General features: G+C 38.3%; 1 protein-coding gene across 1 annotated transcript in view; it reads left to right on the top strand.

Moving 5' to 3' along the window:
* The first annotated feature begins 314 nt into the window (after positions 1-314).
* The window catches only part of CD8A (CD8 subunit alpha), a 45,136-nt gene continuing 26,648 nt past the window's right edge, over positions 315-18,802 (top strand). The window contains exons 1-4 of the mRNA XM_073610981.1: positions 315-457; positions 8,299-8,652; positions 11,430-11,537; positions 13,633-13,758. Of these exons, the coding sequence (XP_073467082.1) occupies positions 397-457; positions 8,299-8,652; positions 11,430-11,537; positions 13,633-13,758 (649 nt within the window). The 5' untranslated portion in view covers positions 315-396. The remainder of the gene's footprint in view (positions 458-8,298; positions 8,653-11,429; positions 11,538-13,632; positions 13,759-18,802) is intronic.

Genomic DNA, 18,802 nt, shown 5'->3' with positions numbered 1-18,802 from the left:
GACCCTGTCTAACAGTTTAGGTTAAAAACCGCAACATCGCAACAAATTCATGTACTGTACCTATTTCCAACAGGTTCCTAAAGCTATTGCAGGCACTAACGTTTGCTATGTGAAATCACTACATAGTTCTAAGGAATGTCTAGGATGCTCTTTATGAATACCAATGAATATGGATTGTCTTGCTTTAGACTGCTATTCTCCAAATGCAATCTTTTCTATATACAATGCAGACATATATTGGACGTGTTTATTGCTTATCTCTCGTTTGACATTTGTTCACTATATAGTGTGTTTCTCTGTTAGCAGTGAGGATGGGTGACATCACATCCTCTCTCTATGGTGGGATCCCAGAAATGAAAGCAGCATTCGTTACTAACAGAAGACTTCAGCAGAGCAATGATGGACAATATAATAGGGACTGTCACCACTCTGCTTATTTTCCTTTGTCAATTCCAAGGTAAGTTAGAACTTGTTACCCTCACATTCACCTGTATGGTCAGCAGGACAGTTATTAGCCATGTTATGCCATTTGTGTAATAATAAAGACACTAACAGAAAAGGAATTTGGACATGCAGCAGTAGATTAATTAAATAAAGTAGTAGTAATGAATTCAGTGTTGCCATTTGAAACATGTATAATCAGGCTCAGAACAGCCCACAGAGCTAGCAGTTTTCTGATATAGAGTTGGATATATAAAAATAATTTGTCATCACTTTTCCACTGCCTTTATAGCAGCGAACATAGCAGGCTTTTCAAAAGTCGCCTGTAAAATAATATTATCATACTTTGTATGTAACATATCTAATTTAACTAGGGCTTTAATCATTTGGAATTTTTTTGGTGGTTGGATTATATAATTTGTTTTCTCTTTTAATGTTTTTATTTTGCTACTATTTTTATTTTTTTTGACTGTTATTGCTAGTTTTGGTCTAAAATGCATTTTAGCAATTCTTTAGCAGCAGATATGGCACACTATCACCAACAAATGGTAGTGTCAAATATAATTACGGTATTCTGTAATTTAGGCGCAGTTATACAGCTTGCAATTATCTCCAGTAGAACTTTATTGCCAAGCTCCTTCAAAGCTTTTAGATACAGTTCTGCTCTGAATAGCAAAACTGATCATATAAGTATTAGCAATGTATCCAGTAAATTTTTGCATAAAAACTTCAGAAGAGTGGTCAGTTTGGCTCTGTACCTTGTAATTATTTATTTATTTATTTATTTTAAAAAGTAATGAAAACTATTGAAACAGAAAAACTTTAGAAGAGAATATGATTCAGTGATAAAGATTTAAACAATAGTTTGTAGCATGCCAAATAGGAAATGAACACTTATGCCGCGTACACACGAGCGGACTTTTCAGCATCAAAGGTCCGACGGTCTTTCCGACGGTCTTTCCGACGGACTTTGATGGACTTTCGACAGACTTTCGAACGACCGGACTTGCCCACACACGAACGGACTTTAGTCCATTGGACTGAACGCGATGACGTACGAAGGGACTAGAATAAGGAAGTTCATAGCCAGTAGCCAATAGCTGCCCTTGCGTCCTTTTTTGTCCGTCGGACTAGCATACAGACGAACTGATTTTTCGTCCGGACTCGAGTCCGTCGGAAAGATTTGAAACACGTTCCAAATCTAAAGTCCATCTGATTTTCAACAGAAAAAGTCCGCTGAAGGTCCGATGAAGCCCACACACGGTCAGAATTTCCGACGGATTCGTTCCATCGGACCAGTCTGTTCGAAAAGTCCGCCCGTGTGTATGTGGCTTTAGAGTTTATATAAAAACACAAGAACAATACCAACAGGTATTGAAAACATGGGGCTGGTCATATGAATCAGGAGCAAATGGCAACTATACAGCTATGTATAATATAGTATAATATGTAAACTTTATATAATAAATAATAATAAAGAAGACAGAGGCTTAAGAGGCAATTGTGCAATTCTGTCTGTCTAGATATCCTATTGATTAATCAATCAATTAGTTCTGTGTATCTATCTATCTATCTATCTATCTATCTATCTATCTATCTATCTATCTATCTATCTATCTATCTATCTCCATCAATCCACACATTGGTCTGTGAGTTATTATCTTTTCATCTATTAATCAATCTATCATAGCCAAAATAGTCAGATCGTAAAGGCTGAAACATCAGGTAAAACACAGGTCATCTATCTTCTCTCCCTCTCTCTCTCTCTCTCTCTCTCTCTCTCTCTCTCTCTCTCTCTCTCTCTCTCTCTCTCTCTATCTATCTCCATCAATCCACCCATTGGTCTGTGTACTATTATCTATACATCTATTGATCTATCATCTCTCTGTTTCTTTCTATCTATCTATCTCTCTCTATCTATCTATCTATCTATCTATCTATCTATCTATCTATCTATCTATCTATCTATCTATCTATCTATCTATCTATCTATCTATCTATCTATCTCTCTCTCTCTCTCTCTCTCTCTCTCTCTATCTCTCTATCTATCTCCATCAATCCACCCATTGGTCTGTGTACTATTATCTATACATCTATTGATCTATCATCTCTCTGTTTGTATCTATCTATCTATCTATCTATCTATCTATCTATCTATCTATCTATCTATCTACTTATCGTCTATCAATTCATTGGTCTATCATCCATCTCTCTGTCCATCTTATCCAAAAGAAAAAGAAAAGAAAAGACTGAAACATCAATTAAAACACAGGTTATCTATCTTCTATCCCACTATCTGCCTATCTATTTGTTCATCTGTGTATCTACTTATCATCTAGCATCATCAGACATGGATCATCAATCCATTGGTCTAAAAGCCATCTATACTTTTATCAATCCATATCTGTCTATCTGTCTACTATCTATCTCTATCTATCTATCTATCTATCTATCTATCTATCTATCTATCTATCTATCTATCTATCTATCTATCTATCTATCTATCTATCTATCTATCTATCTATCTATCTATCTATATATCTATAGCTGTCCATCTTTTGCAAGCTAGTCAAAGATTGTAAAGGCTAAAACATCAATGAAATCACGGGTCATTTGCCCAAGGGCCTCTTATCTATCTATCTATCTATCTATCTATCTATCTATCTATCTATCTATCTATCTATCTATCTATCTATCTATCTATCGTATCTATCTACGGTATCTATCTACGGTATCTATCTATCTATCTATCTATCTATCTATCTATCTATCTATCTATCTATCTATCTTATCCAAACTAGTTAAAGTTTGAAAAATCAACAAAAACACGGGTCATTTGCCCAAGGACCTCTTCTGGCATATATAGTAATTCTGCTTCTTAATTTACATTTGTTAAAACAGTTTAGAGCAGTCGTTCTCAACCAGGGTTCCTCCAGAGGTTGCCAGGGGTTCCTTGAGAAGTTAGCAACTTCTGCCTTTCAGATGAGTAACTACTGACAACAATGATCTTTTTAGCTATCTGTAATGGGGATTATTGCCAATGATCACAAATGTAAGGAGCATTTTTCCCAGTGAGCATCATACTATTGTACCGTGAGCTGTAGGTCTAGTGATTAGCAGGGGTTCCCTGAGTGTAGAAGGTTATTTCAAGGGTTCCTCCATGTATAAAATGTTGAGAAAAGCAGGTTAGAATATTAGCTATAAATTCTTTATAAAGCAGGTATTGAAGCATGGGTAGTTATTTACAGTTAGGGGTATCAAAAAATGTACACTGATCAAAGGTGCTGAGGGACACTGGCTATTAGACCGGGGGGACACATTAAAAATATTGAGAAAGACTGAGCTGAAGAGGTATGTAACCTCAAGAAATAATGAAATAATGTAACCTCTTCTAAACTTTTATTTACTTTTTAAATGGCCTTTACAGCATGCTTACACAGCTCTGGATGGACAAAACTGCATGTATAAAGCTTTATATATAGATATATATATTTATATATCTCTCTCTATATATATATAGAGAGAGATATATATAGAGATATATATAATATAATATATATATAAAATATAAAGGATCCATATAAGGATTTCAGGCTATAGGTAATGTGTGACATTATAAGCATTATAGGCAAAAAAGTGCATTTTAAAGCTAGGGTTGACTTAATTGTACTAGTATGAGCACCATGTTCTTTGTGTTTTACACAGTTCATACCTTTTCCCCAGTCTGCACAACAGTAGTAGAGTCTGCCATGTTAGCAATTAATTAATGTTTAACTTAGATTATTATAGATGGAAGCTTTTAGGACTTGTTACGTCCTTCTTCAGGCATTTTACAGTTCATGTCTCAAAAATTAACCCAACCCGGTCATGAAAGCTTGCATCTTTAATAAATTGAGGTGAGGCAGTTTAGGTTGAACTCCAAATCATCAGCACCAAGCTACATACAGCATTTTTCTTCTCACATTTAACAGTTTTCTTCACATTGGCTAGAACTTGTTTGTGTGTCCAATTGATCCACGCGGAGTATAGTCTTCACGGAAAGATTCTCTTAAAATTGAACTCCTGCCACAAACGAGAGGCTATCATTTACAGTTCTCGTTTTTTTTTTTTTTTTTTTTTGCTAGCAAGCTAATACGCCTACAATTACCCTATCAAAACAGTTTTGGAAATAACAGATTGAAGTCTCAACATCATACGTGGTTCTTTTGAAAGATATTTCTAAGCATATATTTTGCATTCCATTTAGTCAGTCTTTTTCAGGAAGCCAGCATTCTATACACTGTGTCTATACACAGCATAAAGGTGTTATGTTTTGCATTTTCTGTTGTCTGTAATCTTAATAGAAATTGTATAGAGCGCCTTATAATGGTGTGGTTTTTCAGGCTGGTGCAAATTGGATGCGGGTTTCTCCGCATCCAATTCGCATGTCAGGAGACTGTGACCGGCTCTCAATGGAACCAGTTCACACATGTACAGGGCGGCCACGGAGCGGTTTGCAGAAGAGTCCTGTGTGTCTTCTGGTCCATTTCAGGTCCGAATTTAGCCAAAAATTCGGACTGATTTCAGACCTGAAACGGGGGGTGAACAAGGACGCACTGGACCCCTTGCTGCGAGCCGCTCCGCACACAGTGTGAACCCAGCCTTATAGGTCACTATTTAAAAAAAAAGTGCCTATATTAACATATTAAAGTATAGAGATGGGAATACACTCTCAAGGTTAATAGGTAGTTATATAGATAGAATGAAAAAAAAAAAAAACACGTTCACAAAGTTCTTAAATTGATATGAATTAAATGTTAATGTGCAGCTCAATGCACCCAAAAAGCAGCATTCAGAACTTTTTTTTTAAACATTAAATTGGTAAGAACATTTAAAAATACAACATAATAAACAGCAAAGTGCGTTACAAGCGTTGATCCAAGGGAAAAATACTTTCTGACTACCAAAACTTGATAGGATGTGTCCTTGTGTCACTATTCTGCTGCATATGGTTTTATAAATGTATGTAGCTGTTTATATTCTATGTTAGCAACACATTCAACTCTATTTTTAAGCAATCTACTGAATTTTGCTAGAACCAGCCCCTGTTGAACACATTTTTAAATTTTCCATCTGTATAAATAAAGACTCTACTTCATATGGAGGTTAAACGTCTTCTGGATGCAAGGACTGCTATTATAAGTTTTAGGGTGGCAACTTTCTTTGAATATATATAGTTATATATATATATATATATATATATATATATATATATATATATATACAGTATAAATACAGTATATATATACAGGCATACCTCACTTTTAAGTATGCAATGGGGTTTATTTACTAAAGCTGGAAAGTGCAAAATCAGGCTCACTTCTGCAAAGAAGCCAATGAGCTTCCAGGTTTTATTACCAAAGCTTAATTGAACAAACTGGGGTTAGAAGCTCATTGGTTTCTATGCAGAAGTGAGCCTGATTAATACTTGCCAGCTTTAGTAAATAAACCCCATTGTGTACTTAAAAGTGGGGTATGCGTGTATATATATATATATATATATATATATATATATATATATATATATATATATATATATATATATATATAATCACCGCCTCTGATAAGTGAATTCGGCTAATTTAATCTTTCCTCAAAGAACAGGTCCTCTCTGCCCCTTTGTGGTTTACTATCCCTTCTCTATATGCAGGACACCCACATTTCTGTAGTGTCCAGATTAAGTATTCACATATCACATCAAGATGGTGCAGTACATGTAAGGTCGCATACCAAAAGACCAAGAGATAATCTAAAATGTGAAGTCAGAACAGTTGATCTGCAAGCTCTAGAAGCATCTTCCAGAGCTGCTCTTTCTATTCTATTCAATTTACCATTGAATGTTCATTGGAACAGAAACACTGCAGAGCCAAGAACAGACAGAAGGACCTAAATGCTGTCGGAACACACCTGCATGTCCGACCACCCCAAGAACCCAATGAGGGCTTATTTTAAAGCTTTTTTACTGATTGTTAAGAATATGTTAATGCTTCAATGTCCATAGTCTGGGCACATGTCCACTTTAGAACTAGTAGTGATAATACAGTACACCAATACATACAAAGCCAGCTAAATAATGCATGTTATACTCCTTTGTGAAACTAGGCTTTGGAAATATAAACACTTTAAGATGCGTTATTAAAAAATTAAAGAAACCCTATGCTACATATATGAAAGTTTGCCTGGATAATGGACTATAATGGGGATTGCATCAAGATGGAGATCTCTAGGTCTATATTCTTCCCCTTCTTCTTTCTTCCTCCATCCTCCATTTTTCTTCTCTCTCTAAATTTTTTTAGAAGTGTAGTTGATGTACGGCGTTGGGGTACTTGTCATTACTCTTGATCAGATATGAGTGGATCTGTCCCCTAAGGAAGGGGGGGGCTTTTTAGGTGCACTATGGCAGTAGATTTGTTGATATTACCCCATGGCCTACCTGCCTCAATGCTAATCAATTGTCTGACTACCCTTGTACTCGGAATGTGCACTGGACAAATTTGGTCTGATCTTCATATGTTCTGTATTTTCCTATATTTTCTTCTTAAAATAAGAAATATTGAATGAGAAAAAATGAAAGAAAATTGTGGCCAAATGAGAGAGAAACAGTTTTGCGAATTATGCCTATTGATACTTAGAACGCCATCAACACAAATTACACTCTATCCTAAAAGTGTGCTTCTGTGTATGAGAGACTCAAGATAAAAGCCACTGGACTGATTAACCACATTAAAAAATTATGCTTACTCTACTTGGTTGACCTCAGCAGTCCAGTTAGATCTTAGCGCTGTTAAAAAAAGCCACCCACTTGGAATGTTACTCATCTGAAATGTTCTATGATGGAACATTTTTTCAAGAGTAATTAGCAAGTCCAGCTGTAGTTGATTGATAGCCACTAGGCATCTTTATGTCTGCCCCGTTCCTTCATTCTGTGCAAGATCGGTCCATGTGATATTACATTTTTTTTTAAATGACATATCCTTTGAGGAAAATAATCATTTCTTCCTCATACCTGACCTCCATTAATTTTCTTAAGTAAGGGCTCTCCCAAGTTCTGTCTCATTTTTAATTACATTATTTGAAATATATGTTTATTTTGTGATTTCTCCAGACCCTAAACACTTGTACATTAAACATACATTAGAAATGTTATTTTCTTGTAAAAGGCTCCCTTGTGTAGACATCAAAAAACCTTGAGATTGCTGCTGGGTGCCACCATCATGGATGTAAGGTCAGCAGCCCCAAAAGAATCAGGGCTGTCACTCAAGTGACACTCTATAGCACAGGTGTCAAACCGGCGGCCCTCCAGCTGCTGCAGAACTACTAGTTCCATGATGCATTGCAAAGCTGACAGTTACAAGCATAACTCCTACAGGCAGAGGCAAGATGGGATGGATAGTTTCACAACAGCTGGAGGGCCGCCAGTTTGACCTGCTCTATAGTATTCTCCTTCGCTCCTCTCTCAGCGGCTACATAAAAGGTTATAAAGGAGGTAAGGGGAGGGGCTACGGTGCTAGGCCAGCACAAACAGTAACTGGACTCTCCCAGATGAGTAGAGGGCTATGACATGGCAGGAGGCAAGGGAAACTAGCAAGTTCAAAAACACGTTGCACGTGAATAAAACAATGTTTTCTGTAAAGGACAATTGCAAGTAACCATTTATTAATAGAATGTATAATTTTTTTTAAGATGGACGCAGGATCTCCTTAAGGTGGAAAAATAAATAATGTACTCAGGTTTTCAAAATGATTTTAAGAAAGTCACTTATTGGATTGTGTGCATCATCTACCGGTCTGTCATATTTAGAATATATATCTCTTCTAGGTTCACAGCAACTGAAGCTCAGTGGTCCTCAGGTATCGGGGGGCAATGCCGAGAAGGTGAGGCTGGACTGCTCTGCAGATTCGGGAGATTCTATGGAACATGGAGTACATTGGTTCCGCCAGAGGAAAAATGTAAAGAATCCTGAAGCAATTGTTTATCTCAATGTGGTGAAAAGATCAAGTTACCAAATAGACGCATCGGAAACCAAGCGTTTCATAGCAGAGAAATCAGGAAGTTCTTTCACTCTGACCATTGACAAATTTGAGGATAAGGACCAGGGCACTTATTACTGTATGGTTATTAAGAATTCAGCTCTAACCTTCAGTCCTGGACATAAACTACTCTATCCTGAAGGTATGATCATGTAAAGTAGAAGACAATACAGTACCTGTGCAGTAATGTTTCTGGCTTTGAGAGCAATGTATTGGCTGCCATCGCTAACCTCCTGAAAATGCTGTTTACCTGGCTGATATGATGATCCCTGGCTTCAATGCTTTCTATTACAGTGACCTGAATCAAGTATACAGCTCAGTAAAATGAGAGAAAACCTAAAAGCCCTTTTAATGCATGCTTATTTCAGGTCAATAGCATTGAAGCAAAATGGTAGGCGTGTGTATTGCTTGGTAAGAATTTAACTAAAGGAATTATGCATTACTACAACTAAAGGTGTAAAAAAAATGCTTTTATAGGGTCGTTCCCATGCTGGCTTAATTCTAAATTATTCTCATGAACTTTTCTTTCACTGAACACCAATGTGAGGAAATTCTGAATGTTCTTTGAACCTTAAAATCAGCAAGATGAATAATGTCTTTTTACATTGGAAGTCAGTTTAAGAAACTGTATCCTTTTAACCACTTCAGCCCCGGAAGGATTTACCCCCTTCCTGACCAGAGCATTTTTTGCGATTCGGCACTGCGTCACTTTAACTGACAATTGCGCGGTCGTGTGACACTGCACCCAAACAAAATAGACGTCCTTTTTTTTTTTTACACAAATAGAGCTTTCTTTTGGTGGTATTTGATCGCCTCTGTGGTTTTTATTTTTTGTGCTATAAACAAAAAAGGAGCGACAATTTTGAAAAAAACCCACAATATTTTGTACTTTTTGCTATAATAGATATCCCCATTTTTTTTTTAAAAAAAAGCAAATTTTTTCTCAGTTTAGGCTGATATGTATTCTTCTACATATTTTTGGCAAAAAAATCGCAATAAGCGTATATTGATTGGTTTGCGCAAAAGTTATAGCATCTACAATGTAGGGGATAGATTTATAGCATTTTTAATTTTTTTTTATACTAGTAATGGCAGCGATCTGCGATTTTTATCATGACTGCGACATTATGGCGGACACATCGGACAATTTTGACACATTTTTGGGACCATGGGCATTAATACAGCAATCAGTGCTATAAAAATGCATTGATTACTGTAAAAATGTCACTGGCAGTGAAGGGGTTAACACTAGGGGGCGATCAAGGGGTTAACTGTGTTCCCTGGGAGGGGATTCTAACTGAAGGGGGAGGGGACTGACTGGAGGAAGTGACGGATCGTGGTTCCTAGCTAATAGGAACACACGATCTCTCAGAACAGAACACGGAAGTGTGTGCGTTTACACACACACACTTCCGTGTTCTGTCCCTTGATCGCTCACGCGTGCGCCTGCTATCCTGGCTAGCTACGACGGCTCGCGGAGGGGAGCCAACCTGCCGCAGTATAACTGCGGCGGCTGGTCGGGAAGCAGTTAAACTGGTGATCGGAAAATGTAATGGGGCATTCTTCCTTCTGCTAACACCAACGTAGTTGGGCCTTTATCCTCCTAATGATCACCAATCTGGGAGGAAGAATGTTCCCTTACAATGGTGGTCAGTTGGAGGAAGAAAGTGGTACATTGGTAATCAATGTGAATGACCCTAACATTGATGTTTATTTTTGTTGGCCATTATTAGTATGGAGTCCTTTTCATTCTTTAGTGGTATGGCTCTCCCTAAAGGTATGAATGTGGCCATGGTGCACATATGCAGGATTAAGAAGGCCCAGCAGGGTTGAAAGAGAGATCGTGTAGCTCTGGGCAAGGTTGCACATTAAATAAGTGGGGCAGAGATAAGTTTAGGATCAGTTGGGGTCTACCCCAAAGGTGGGGGTATGCCTTAAAGGACAAATAGTACCAAATGTACAGTTTCTCTTTCAAAAAAATCCAGCTGTTAAATAACACCTGACTTATTTTGTGTTATGGTTTATTAAAGCGTCAGGTTTGTTGTTCACTGCATTGAAATGCATTGGGGCCCTTTGGAGACATAAGGTATGCACCCTCCCTCTCCTCCTGCCCAAAATGCATGAGCGATGCATGTTGCCAACACATGGTAAAGTGCTTTATAAAACATGTTAAAATCAATATGAGTGGGTGTAAAGAAAACCTTATTATTTAGCTTTTAGTGTTTATTTTATTGAAAAGAAATACAAAAGGGTATATTATAATTCCTCAGATAGGGTAAAAGACTTTTTTTTTTTTAATGAATAAACTCTATTTAAATCCTAGGGCACTGGGGATGACACGAATCAGAGGGGGTTATTTATTAAAGGCAACTCCACTTTGCACTACAAGTTCACTGCAAGTGCACTTGAAAGTGCACCGAAAGGGAACCTGGAAGTGCAGTCGCTGTAGATCTGAGGGGGACATGCAAGGAAAAAAAAAAACAGCATTTTAGCTTGCATGTGATTGGATGATAAAATCAGCAGAGCGTCTCCTCATTTCAGATCTTCCCCTCAGATCTACAGCGACTGCACTTCAAAGTGCACTTGCAGTGCAAAGTGGATTTGCCTTTAGTAAATAACCCCCCAGAGTTAACAGCCCTATGCAATCCATATGACAATAAGAGGGGATTTACTAAGACTGGTGCACACAGAATCTGGTGAAGTTGTGTATAGTGTAACCAATAAGCTACCAATAAGCTTTTAACTTCAGCTTGTTCAAATAAGCTTTGACAATTAAACCTGGAAGCTGATTGGTTACTCTTCACAGATGCACCAGATTCTAAGTAAATCTCCCCCTAAGCATCAAGAATGTGTTTTGCCATACTGCCTATTTACAAAGTATTTTTTTCTCTGTTCTTCAAATAACAATACCTAAACCAGCCATCACAACCAAACCACCTCCAGCCACCACAACCAAATCACCTCCAGCCACCTCAGCTAAGGACTCAAAATCAGAAGATGATTGTAGCTGCAAGTCTGGAAAAAAAGGTATCTAAACACTGTGGGGTGTCTTTGAGTTGCAGGATTAGAACCTCTGTCAGTTTTTTTTTATTGTTGCTTGTGTCCCAGTTAAAGAAGGTCATGAAAAAAATGTAAATAAATAAATAAAAATCTGTAGGTATATAAGCACGTACCTACAGCAGCTCCCTAATCTACCCATCATTGCCGAATCCCAGACAACTCTGACAGTCAAAAGTCAAACAATTCCAAGTAGTGTCTGAGGCTGCCACTTAAAAATCTTTCCCCCATGTTCCTATTGGACACTCACTATGACTGGCAACAAGGGGGCCAAAATTAACAACAGGGGGCTTGTGAGACTGCAGCAGGTACTCTAGGTGCCTGTGTATTTTAATTTTAATGATAAATAACTTTTATAGCTACAAAAAAATAGCAGAGGTTCTTACTCTTTAAACTGAAAAAAATTTTGACTGGGGCTTTAAAGTGTATTTAAAGTGTTACTAACCCCAGGAGCCTGCATTCACTATATCTGGTCTCCTACAGTACACAGAACACTGGAAATGCAATTATTTTAGTGAATATAAACTGCTAAATACCTTTTCTCATCAGCAGTTAGAGCAGTCTTGTGTCTTTTATCAGTGTCCAGCTGAGCACAGATTAAAGCTTGTAGGAGGAGTTTTTGCTCTTCTCTGACTGTCCTATGAAGCTGCATGACCCCTGACCCTCTGTCTGGACAGTGCTGATTGGCCTTGTGCTGAACACATGCACCCCCCCCCCCCAAAAAAAAAAAAAAACAAACCTCTAGCAATACACACCAAACAGAGCATGTGCAGCATGCCTCCAAAGCTCTGTTCTATCAGGAGATGGATTGGGGACTGCAGAAGAAAAGGGGAGGATCAGAGAACACAGGATCAAACAGCCTTTTTACACAATGCAGAGGATTAACCCCTTAGTTCCACAGTAAGTATAACAAGCATGCTTTACTGCATTTACCGAATGATTTTACTGCTGTGGGTTTAGCAACACTTTGAATCCAAAACTTTGCTTTTCTTGGTTTTGGATAGAGTAGGGTTAGAGAGATTCATCCTCGCTTTCTATCCCACTGTCAATGTTTTATGATACAGAAAGCGAGGATAAATCTCCAACAGCAACACTGGCAAAATTCAAAAAGCCTAGAACCTCGGTTAGATTTTTATATCTCTCTGTGTCCCTCTTGCAGATTTTCTCTCAGTTCTTGTCTGGTAAAACTACTATTATCAGAAATGCAAGTGAAGATACATCTCTGTAACTGAGCCCCAAATAGAAGTAAAAACCCGAAAGGAGTTCACGGTTCTAAACCTTTCCCACTCTATGCAAACTAAAAAAGGTTTTAGCTTTACATAGACTTTAATGCCGCGTACACATGGTTTTCTCGTCGGAAAAAGATATGATGGCTTTTCCGACGGGATTCCGCTCAAATTTGCCTTGCATACACACGGTCACGCAAAAGTTCGCTGAAATTACGACCGTCAAGAACGCAGTGACGTACAACACTACGACGAGCCGAGAAAATGAAGTTCAATGCTTCTGAGCATGCATCGAATTGTTTCCGAGCATGCGTAGGAATTTTGCGCGTTGGAAGTGCCACAGACGATCGCATTTTCGGATAGGAACTTTTTCCGACCGAAAAATTAAGAACATGCTCTCAATTTTTTGCTGGCTGGAATTCAGCCAGCAAAAGTCCGATGGAGCATATACACGGTCGCATTTTCCGATGAAAAAATCTCATCGGTCTTTTGCACTCGTGTGTACGCGGCATTAGGGTTTCTTTCATTAATTAATGTTTAGGATAATTGTAGCCATATTAGTGCACTTGCAAGAACACAGTTGAGTATGTCTATAATACATTTTTTTGGTTGTACTAATTTTTCGGGACACGTTATGCAGCATCTACCCCCTTCTTCACAGTACAAGAGTCCTGATACTCAAAGGTTTAGAAGAATGTCATTAACTTTAGTAAATGCAATTCTTTTTTTTTTTATTAAATCTCTAAATGTCTTCACCATTTTATATGTGGCAAGCAGAGTACATATAGATTGCTAAAACGCATTGACAGAAATACTTACTGAAAACTGTTCTTTAATAGACCCAACAGATAAAGAGACTGAAATCTGGAAGATTGACTGTAATATGAACATCTGGGCCCCGCTTGCTGGACTTTGCGGATTTCTTCTCATCTGTCTGCTGGTCACTACCATAATGCTCTGCTGCCGTAAGAAACTATAACTTTATACCAAATTTGCTCCAGTAGGGAGCATAACATATGCACGCCAATATAAAATATGAGGTCTAAATGTAACATAGATTGCAACGACTGTTAGTAGCCTTTGTTTCCAGGATTTATGCAAGCTTTGGGGATCCTGTTAAAAGTATACATCCAAATATAGGTGGGCTTTGCTGTAATATATCCCATAGTAACTGGCTTTGGTACTTGTGTAAACTGTCATACATGAGCCTTTTAAAGGCTAAGTCCACCTTTCACAGCACAATTTATGTTACATCCATATTTAGGGTGTAACATGGTGCCATTCCCCAGCCCAAACCACCCCCAACTTACCTGAACTGCATAATACTTCTGCTACCGCAGCTCATATTCTTGAATGTAGTGTCGTGAGGTCACCACACTCATAGTTCATTGATACTTCAGCTCCATAGTTGAAGGCCCATATCTCAGTACAGACCTGGGGATGGAGGAAGAGTCTGCAGGAGCTTGTGCATTGCAAATGAAACAAAATAATAAACGTACATTTTTTACCTTTTCAGTTTTGGTACATTTGGTAATCTTACATTTTCAATTTTTAAAAGGTGGAATATGCCTTTAAGCCCTCAATTTGATACAGGCATATCCCACTTTTAAGTACGCAATGGGGTTTATTTACTAAAGCTGGAAAGTGCCAAATTAGGCTCACTTCTGCATAGAAGCCAATGAGCTTCCAGATTTTATTACCAAAGCTTAATTGAACAAGCAGTGGTTCTCAACCTGGGGTCGGGACACCCTCGGGGGTCAAATGACGATTTGCCAGGGGTCACTGAATCCTGGGCTGTTCCTGAAGCCCGCGCTGCTCTCCCAGCCTTTTCGCGGCCGCCCAGCAGGGCTGTTTCTGGAGCCCGCGGCTGCCCACTCAGCCTCTTCACAGCCGCCCATTAAGTTCACAGCATGGCTGGGGGGCAGAGACTAGAGGTCAGCTGACTGGTGAGGAATGTGAAGTGGGAGGGGCTGGAGGAGACCCTATCTCCTGATTTCGGCATAGGTGTCACTGCTGCGAGACACCACAAAGTTGGAGACACAGTGAAGCCGGAGACACAGTGAGTAACATTACCTGTGATTATAGTTGCCATTAGTAGTCCCCACTACAGTTCTTAGATCAGCAGATGACCTCGATCAAGAGCACCTAGGTTGGCTGATCAGAACTCCCCCCAGCACTGCCACTGATCCCAACTCCCCGCCAGCATTGCCACTCATCACAACTCTCTGCCAGCACTGCCACTCATCCTATTCCCCCCACCAAGGAGTTAGAGAAGGAATAAAAATAGAGAACACATGGAAAAGAGGGGGAGGAGCAAAGAAAAAGGGAGAGAAAAAATAAGGAGAAAGAACAAGAAAGACAGCTAGAGAGAGGGATGGGGGGGGGGGGGGGGCAAGAAATTAGCATAGAGAGAAACAAAAGGGAAAGAAAGGAGAACAAAGAGAGAGATGTAATGTACCATAAGGGGTTTTAATACTGTACGAGTGGAAGGGACTCAGGGAGCGCTAAATGTCCATGGGTTAGGGGTGCAAATTACTTGTCTTGCTTTGGGTGCTGACAACCCACGCAATGAAAATAATTTTACTGTTAGGGGTCCCCACAACTTGGGAAATTTTATCAAGGGGTCACGGCACTAGTAAGGCTGAGAAACACTGGGTTAGAAGCACATTGGTTTCTATGCAGAAGTGAGCCTGATTTTGCACTTTCCAGCTTTAGTAAATAAACCCCATTGTGTACTTAAAAGTGGGGTATGCCCGTATATAGAGGAGCCTATCATAGCTGCTCTGAAGATCGATTGCATGCAAGTTATGTTAAAGTGGTTTTAACGGCTCAAGGCTTTTGTGCCCCCCCCCCCCCCCAATACTGACCTGACCCCCCACTCGATCTAGTGATGTGAGAGTTGAACTTTTCCCGGGTCTCTCATTTCTCATTGGCAGAGACAGCAAATCTTGCTACTTTCAATCACAGCCAATGAGCCAATGAGCAGAGAGGAGGGGCAGGGCCGAGCCATGGCTCTGTGTGTCTTATGGACGCATAAAGCGGGGCTTTTGAGTGAGCATGCACCAGTGCCCCCATAGCAAGCAGTTTGCTATTGGGGGCCCTGGCTAAAGAGGAGGAGCCATGAGTGCCGGCGGGGGACCCAAAAAAATGTGGATCGGGCCTGCTTTGCAAAACCACTGCACAGAACAGGTAAGTATGACATGTTTTTTTTAATTTTTTTATTAAATCTTTAATGTGACTTTAATCTTTTTAAATTTTTTTTTTTTTTTAATAAACCCCATGCAATCAAATTATGTTTCAGACTCTCTTAAACTGGCTACACACATAACAGCTTTGTGCAACCTTGTTTACATTTATCAGAAATTGTTTGGTGCAAGGACCTACCTATATTATCTAATTGATTTATTTCCATCTAACTACATAGTTGCTGTTAAATCAAAATGAGATTGCACAATCAGATTATAATTTGTGTGGTGAGATTCAGATCAATGAAATTACCATCCAGCGAATTAACAAAGAGTTGTGCAGCCTCTGTGCCTGCACCACTCTTCTAAGCGGAGGAAATGGAGCAGATCCTGCTCCAAGTTAACAAAAGGTGTACAAGCTACTTTGTTAATTAGGACTGATCTGGTCCCTGTTCTATGCTGTGTCTGTGACAGACATAACACAGAACAGTACAGCTGAAGTTGCCTGCTCTGATCTCTGTGTCCATCCCCACCCCCTACTCAGCTTAGTGTGTGAATAAGAAGGAAGGCTGTGTAGGCTCTGCTCGTGCAGTGTGATCACTGCACAAGCAGGGGAAGGTACATGAGCTGTCTTCTGTGTACATACCGTACTCCACGTCTGACCTGGTGGAGATCTGCAGAAGTTTTCTCTATCTCTTAGCTAATTAGATGCAGAACCCACACCAGTTTCTATTTCACTCTGAAATAGAAACTGGTGCGGCTGGTGCAGACAGATCTAAAACAAGAGTATCTTCTCTGTTAATGTAGTGCACACCACTCCTGTTTATGGCACCATTATAATTGTGCAGGATGCTTAGTTAATTCCCTGGTATGTGCTTATTTTGGGTTTACCTAAACAATCCATTCAAATTTATATAATCACACAGACCTTCATACTGCCTGTGCATGGTATTTCTTTTTTCGTTAGGCCCCTTCACATTATGGTGGCAATTAAATAAAAGTGCCTGAGACAAGTTCTTTTTCAGCTGGTGCCCCATAGCAACCAATCAGCTTCTATCTTTCATTTTTTTCCACACAGCCTAGAAAATGAAAAGTTAAAAGCTGATTGGCTGTGCTCCAGTTAAGACAATACTTTTCAATATTTCCCACCTACTTGTGGTGACTGGTGATATTCTGCACTTGATCAAAGGCAGTCCAGGTGAAGGACTGCACCACATGGTAATCTGGTAACTGATTCATGCAGTTGAGCACACTGCCATTGGGCAAGGGCAAACAAGGAGCTGACTAATAAAAGTTTTGGTTGCTGTAGCATTGTTGGCTTTGAAGCCTAGAGAGGCCACATTATTCCTCCTGCAGGACTGTGAACTGTATAGAAAACTACGGGCAACCTGTAGAAATTGGGCCATAGCAACTAAATATGTAATTAACCATTTTCTACTTTTATTAGCCACTTTTTAAGGTTTTCTGTGAAGTCATTGTAAAAATATAAGTGCCTTTCTAAGTTGTTTTTTTTCTAGTTATGAGTATTACCCATTTACAATAATTGTATAATGTTTTAGATTGAATATATATATATATATATATATATATATATATATATATATATATATATATATTTTTTTTTTTTTTTTTTTTTCTTAAACAGTCTTATAGGCACAGCTTGTAGAGTGGGGAACTAATAGAATTTGTTTTTGCTGTCTGAACTTATTCGGGAGACTTCATATCTTACTTATATTATATATATGGGACACTTATATTATATATTACTTCCTGTCCCAATGAAAAAGGGTCAGTTGTGATGGTTAATCTCTACAATGGTAAAGAATGACAGCAGCAAATCCTATGTTCCAGGGGTTAGAACTATTTGAATTGTTTTATTATTGTTTGTACAATCTTTTCAAGGTGACCCCGAATTTCAGCCACTGGGGTGTCACTGGGGAAATCTCCCCAATGGAGCCACAGACAACAATAAAAACCTGCCAGAAGTTTTGATTCTACCCCATTTTATTCAAAAAAGCGTTTCCAAATAAGAAAAGTTTTGACTGGAAAAAAAAATTGATATCAAACATCAGTTTAAAAATGTGTAATCAAATAAAACTGACTCCAAAGCACAGATCTTGCTTAATAATCTTTAATGCATCTTTAAAATTAAGATAATGGCTATAATGGGTTCATTTATTAGAAGCAAAAACTAGAGATCTCAGTTGTTTGCCTCATTTGCTTGTTTATGAACGTAATACGTACCCACCATTTATTTTTTGCTTTGTTTGATACACAGCCATTAACGGTCATCGTATGCCTTGTGTAATTTTGGAGCTCTCATGCATTACTGTACCATAGAGATGCAAGGCAAACTTGTTTTCAATTATTCATTACTATGCATATCCTAGTGCTGCTGCTCTCATACGTGGAGTAGGACCACACGACACAGAAGCAGTAGGAAAGTCTCAACCTGTCTATTTCCAAAAATAAGCCACTAGGAGAGCAGTTTTTATTGAAGGTTGGAAACAGCGATATTTTTGTAACGTTCATTTTTATATAATACTATTTACAGTACACGCATGTCTAAATAATATAAAGATAGTAAATTAAAAAAGATGTAAAAATATTATGACTTATTATTCTACAGCTTATTATCTTCATGTAAAATATTACGATTATTATTATTATTAATATTATTATGATTATTATTACTAAATTATATATATATATATATATATATATATATATATATATATATATATATATATATATATATGTATATTATATATTATTATTATACAGCAAGGTATAGGGTTATTTCTGGCAAATACAAATGCCAAGT

This window comes from Aquarana catesbeiana, linkage group LG01 (assembly GCF_042186555.1).
Source record: "Aquarana catesbeiana isolate 2022-GZ linkage group LG01, ASM4218655v1, whole genome shotgun sequence".
NCBI classification, from domain to species: domain Eukaryota; kingdom Metazoa; phylum Chordata; class Amphibia; order Anura; family Ranidae; genus Aquarana; species Aquarana catesbeiana.
The sequence above is the reverse complement of the archived record's forward strand: the minus strand, read 5'-3'. Positions and strand labels throughout refer to the sequence as shown.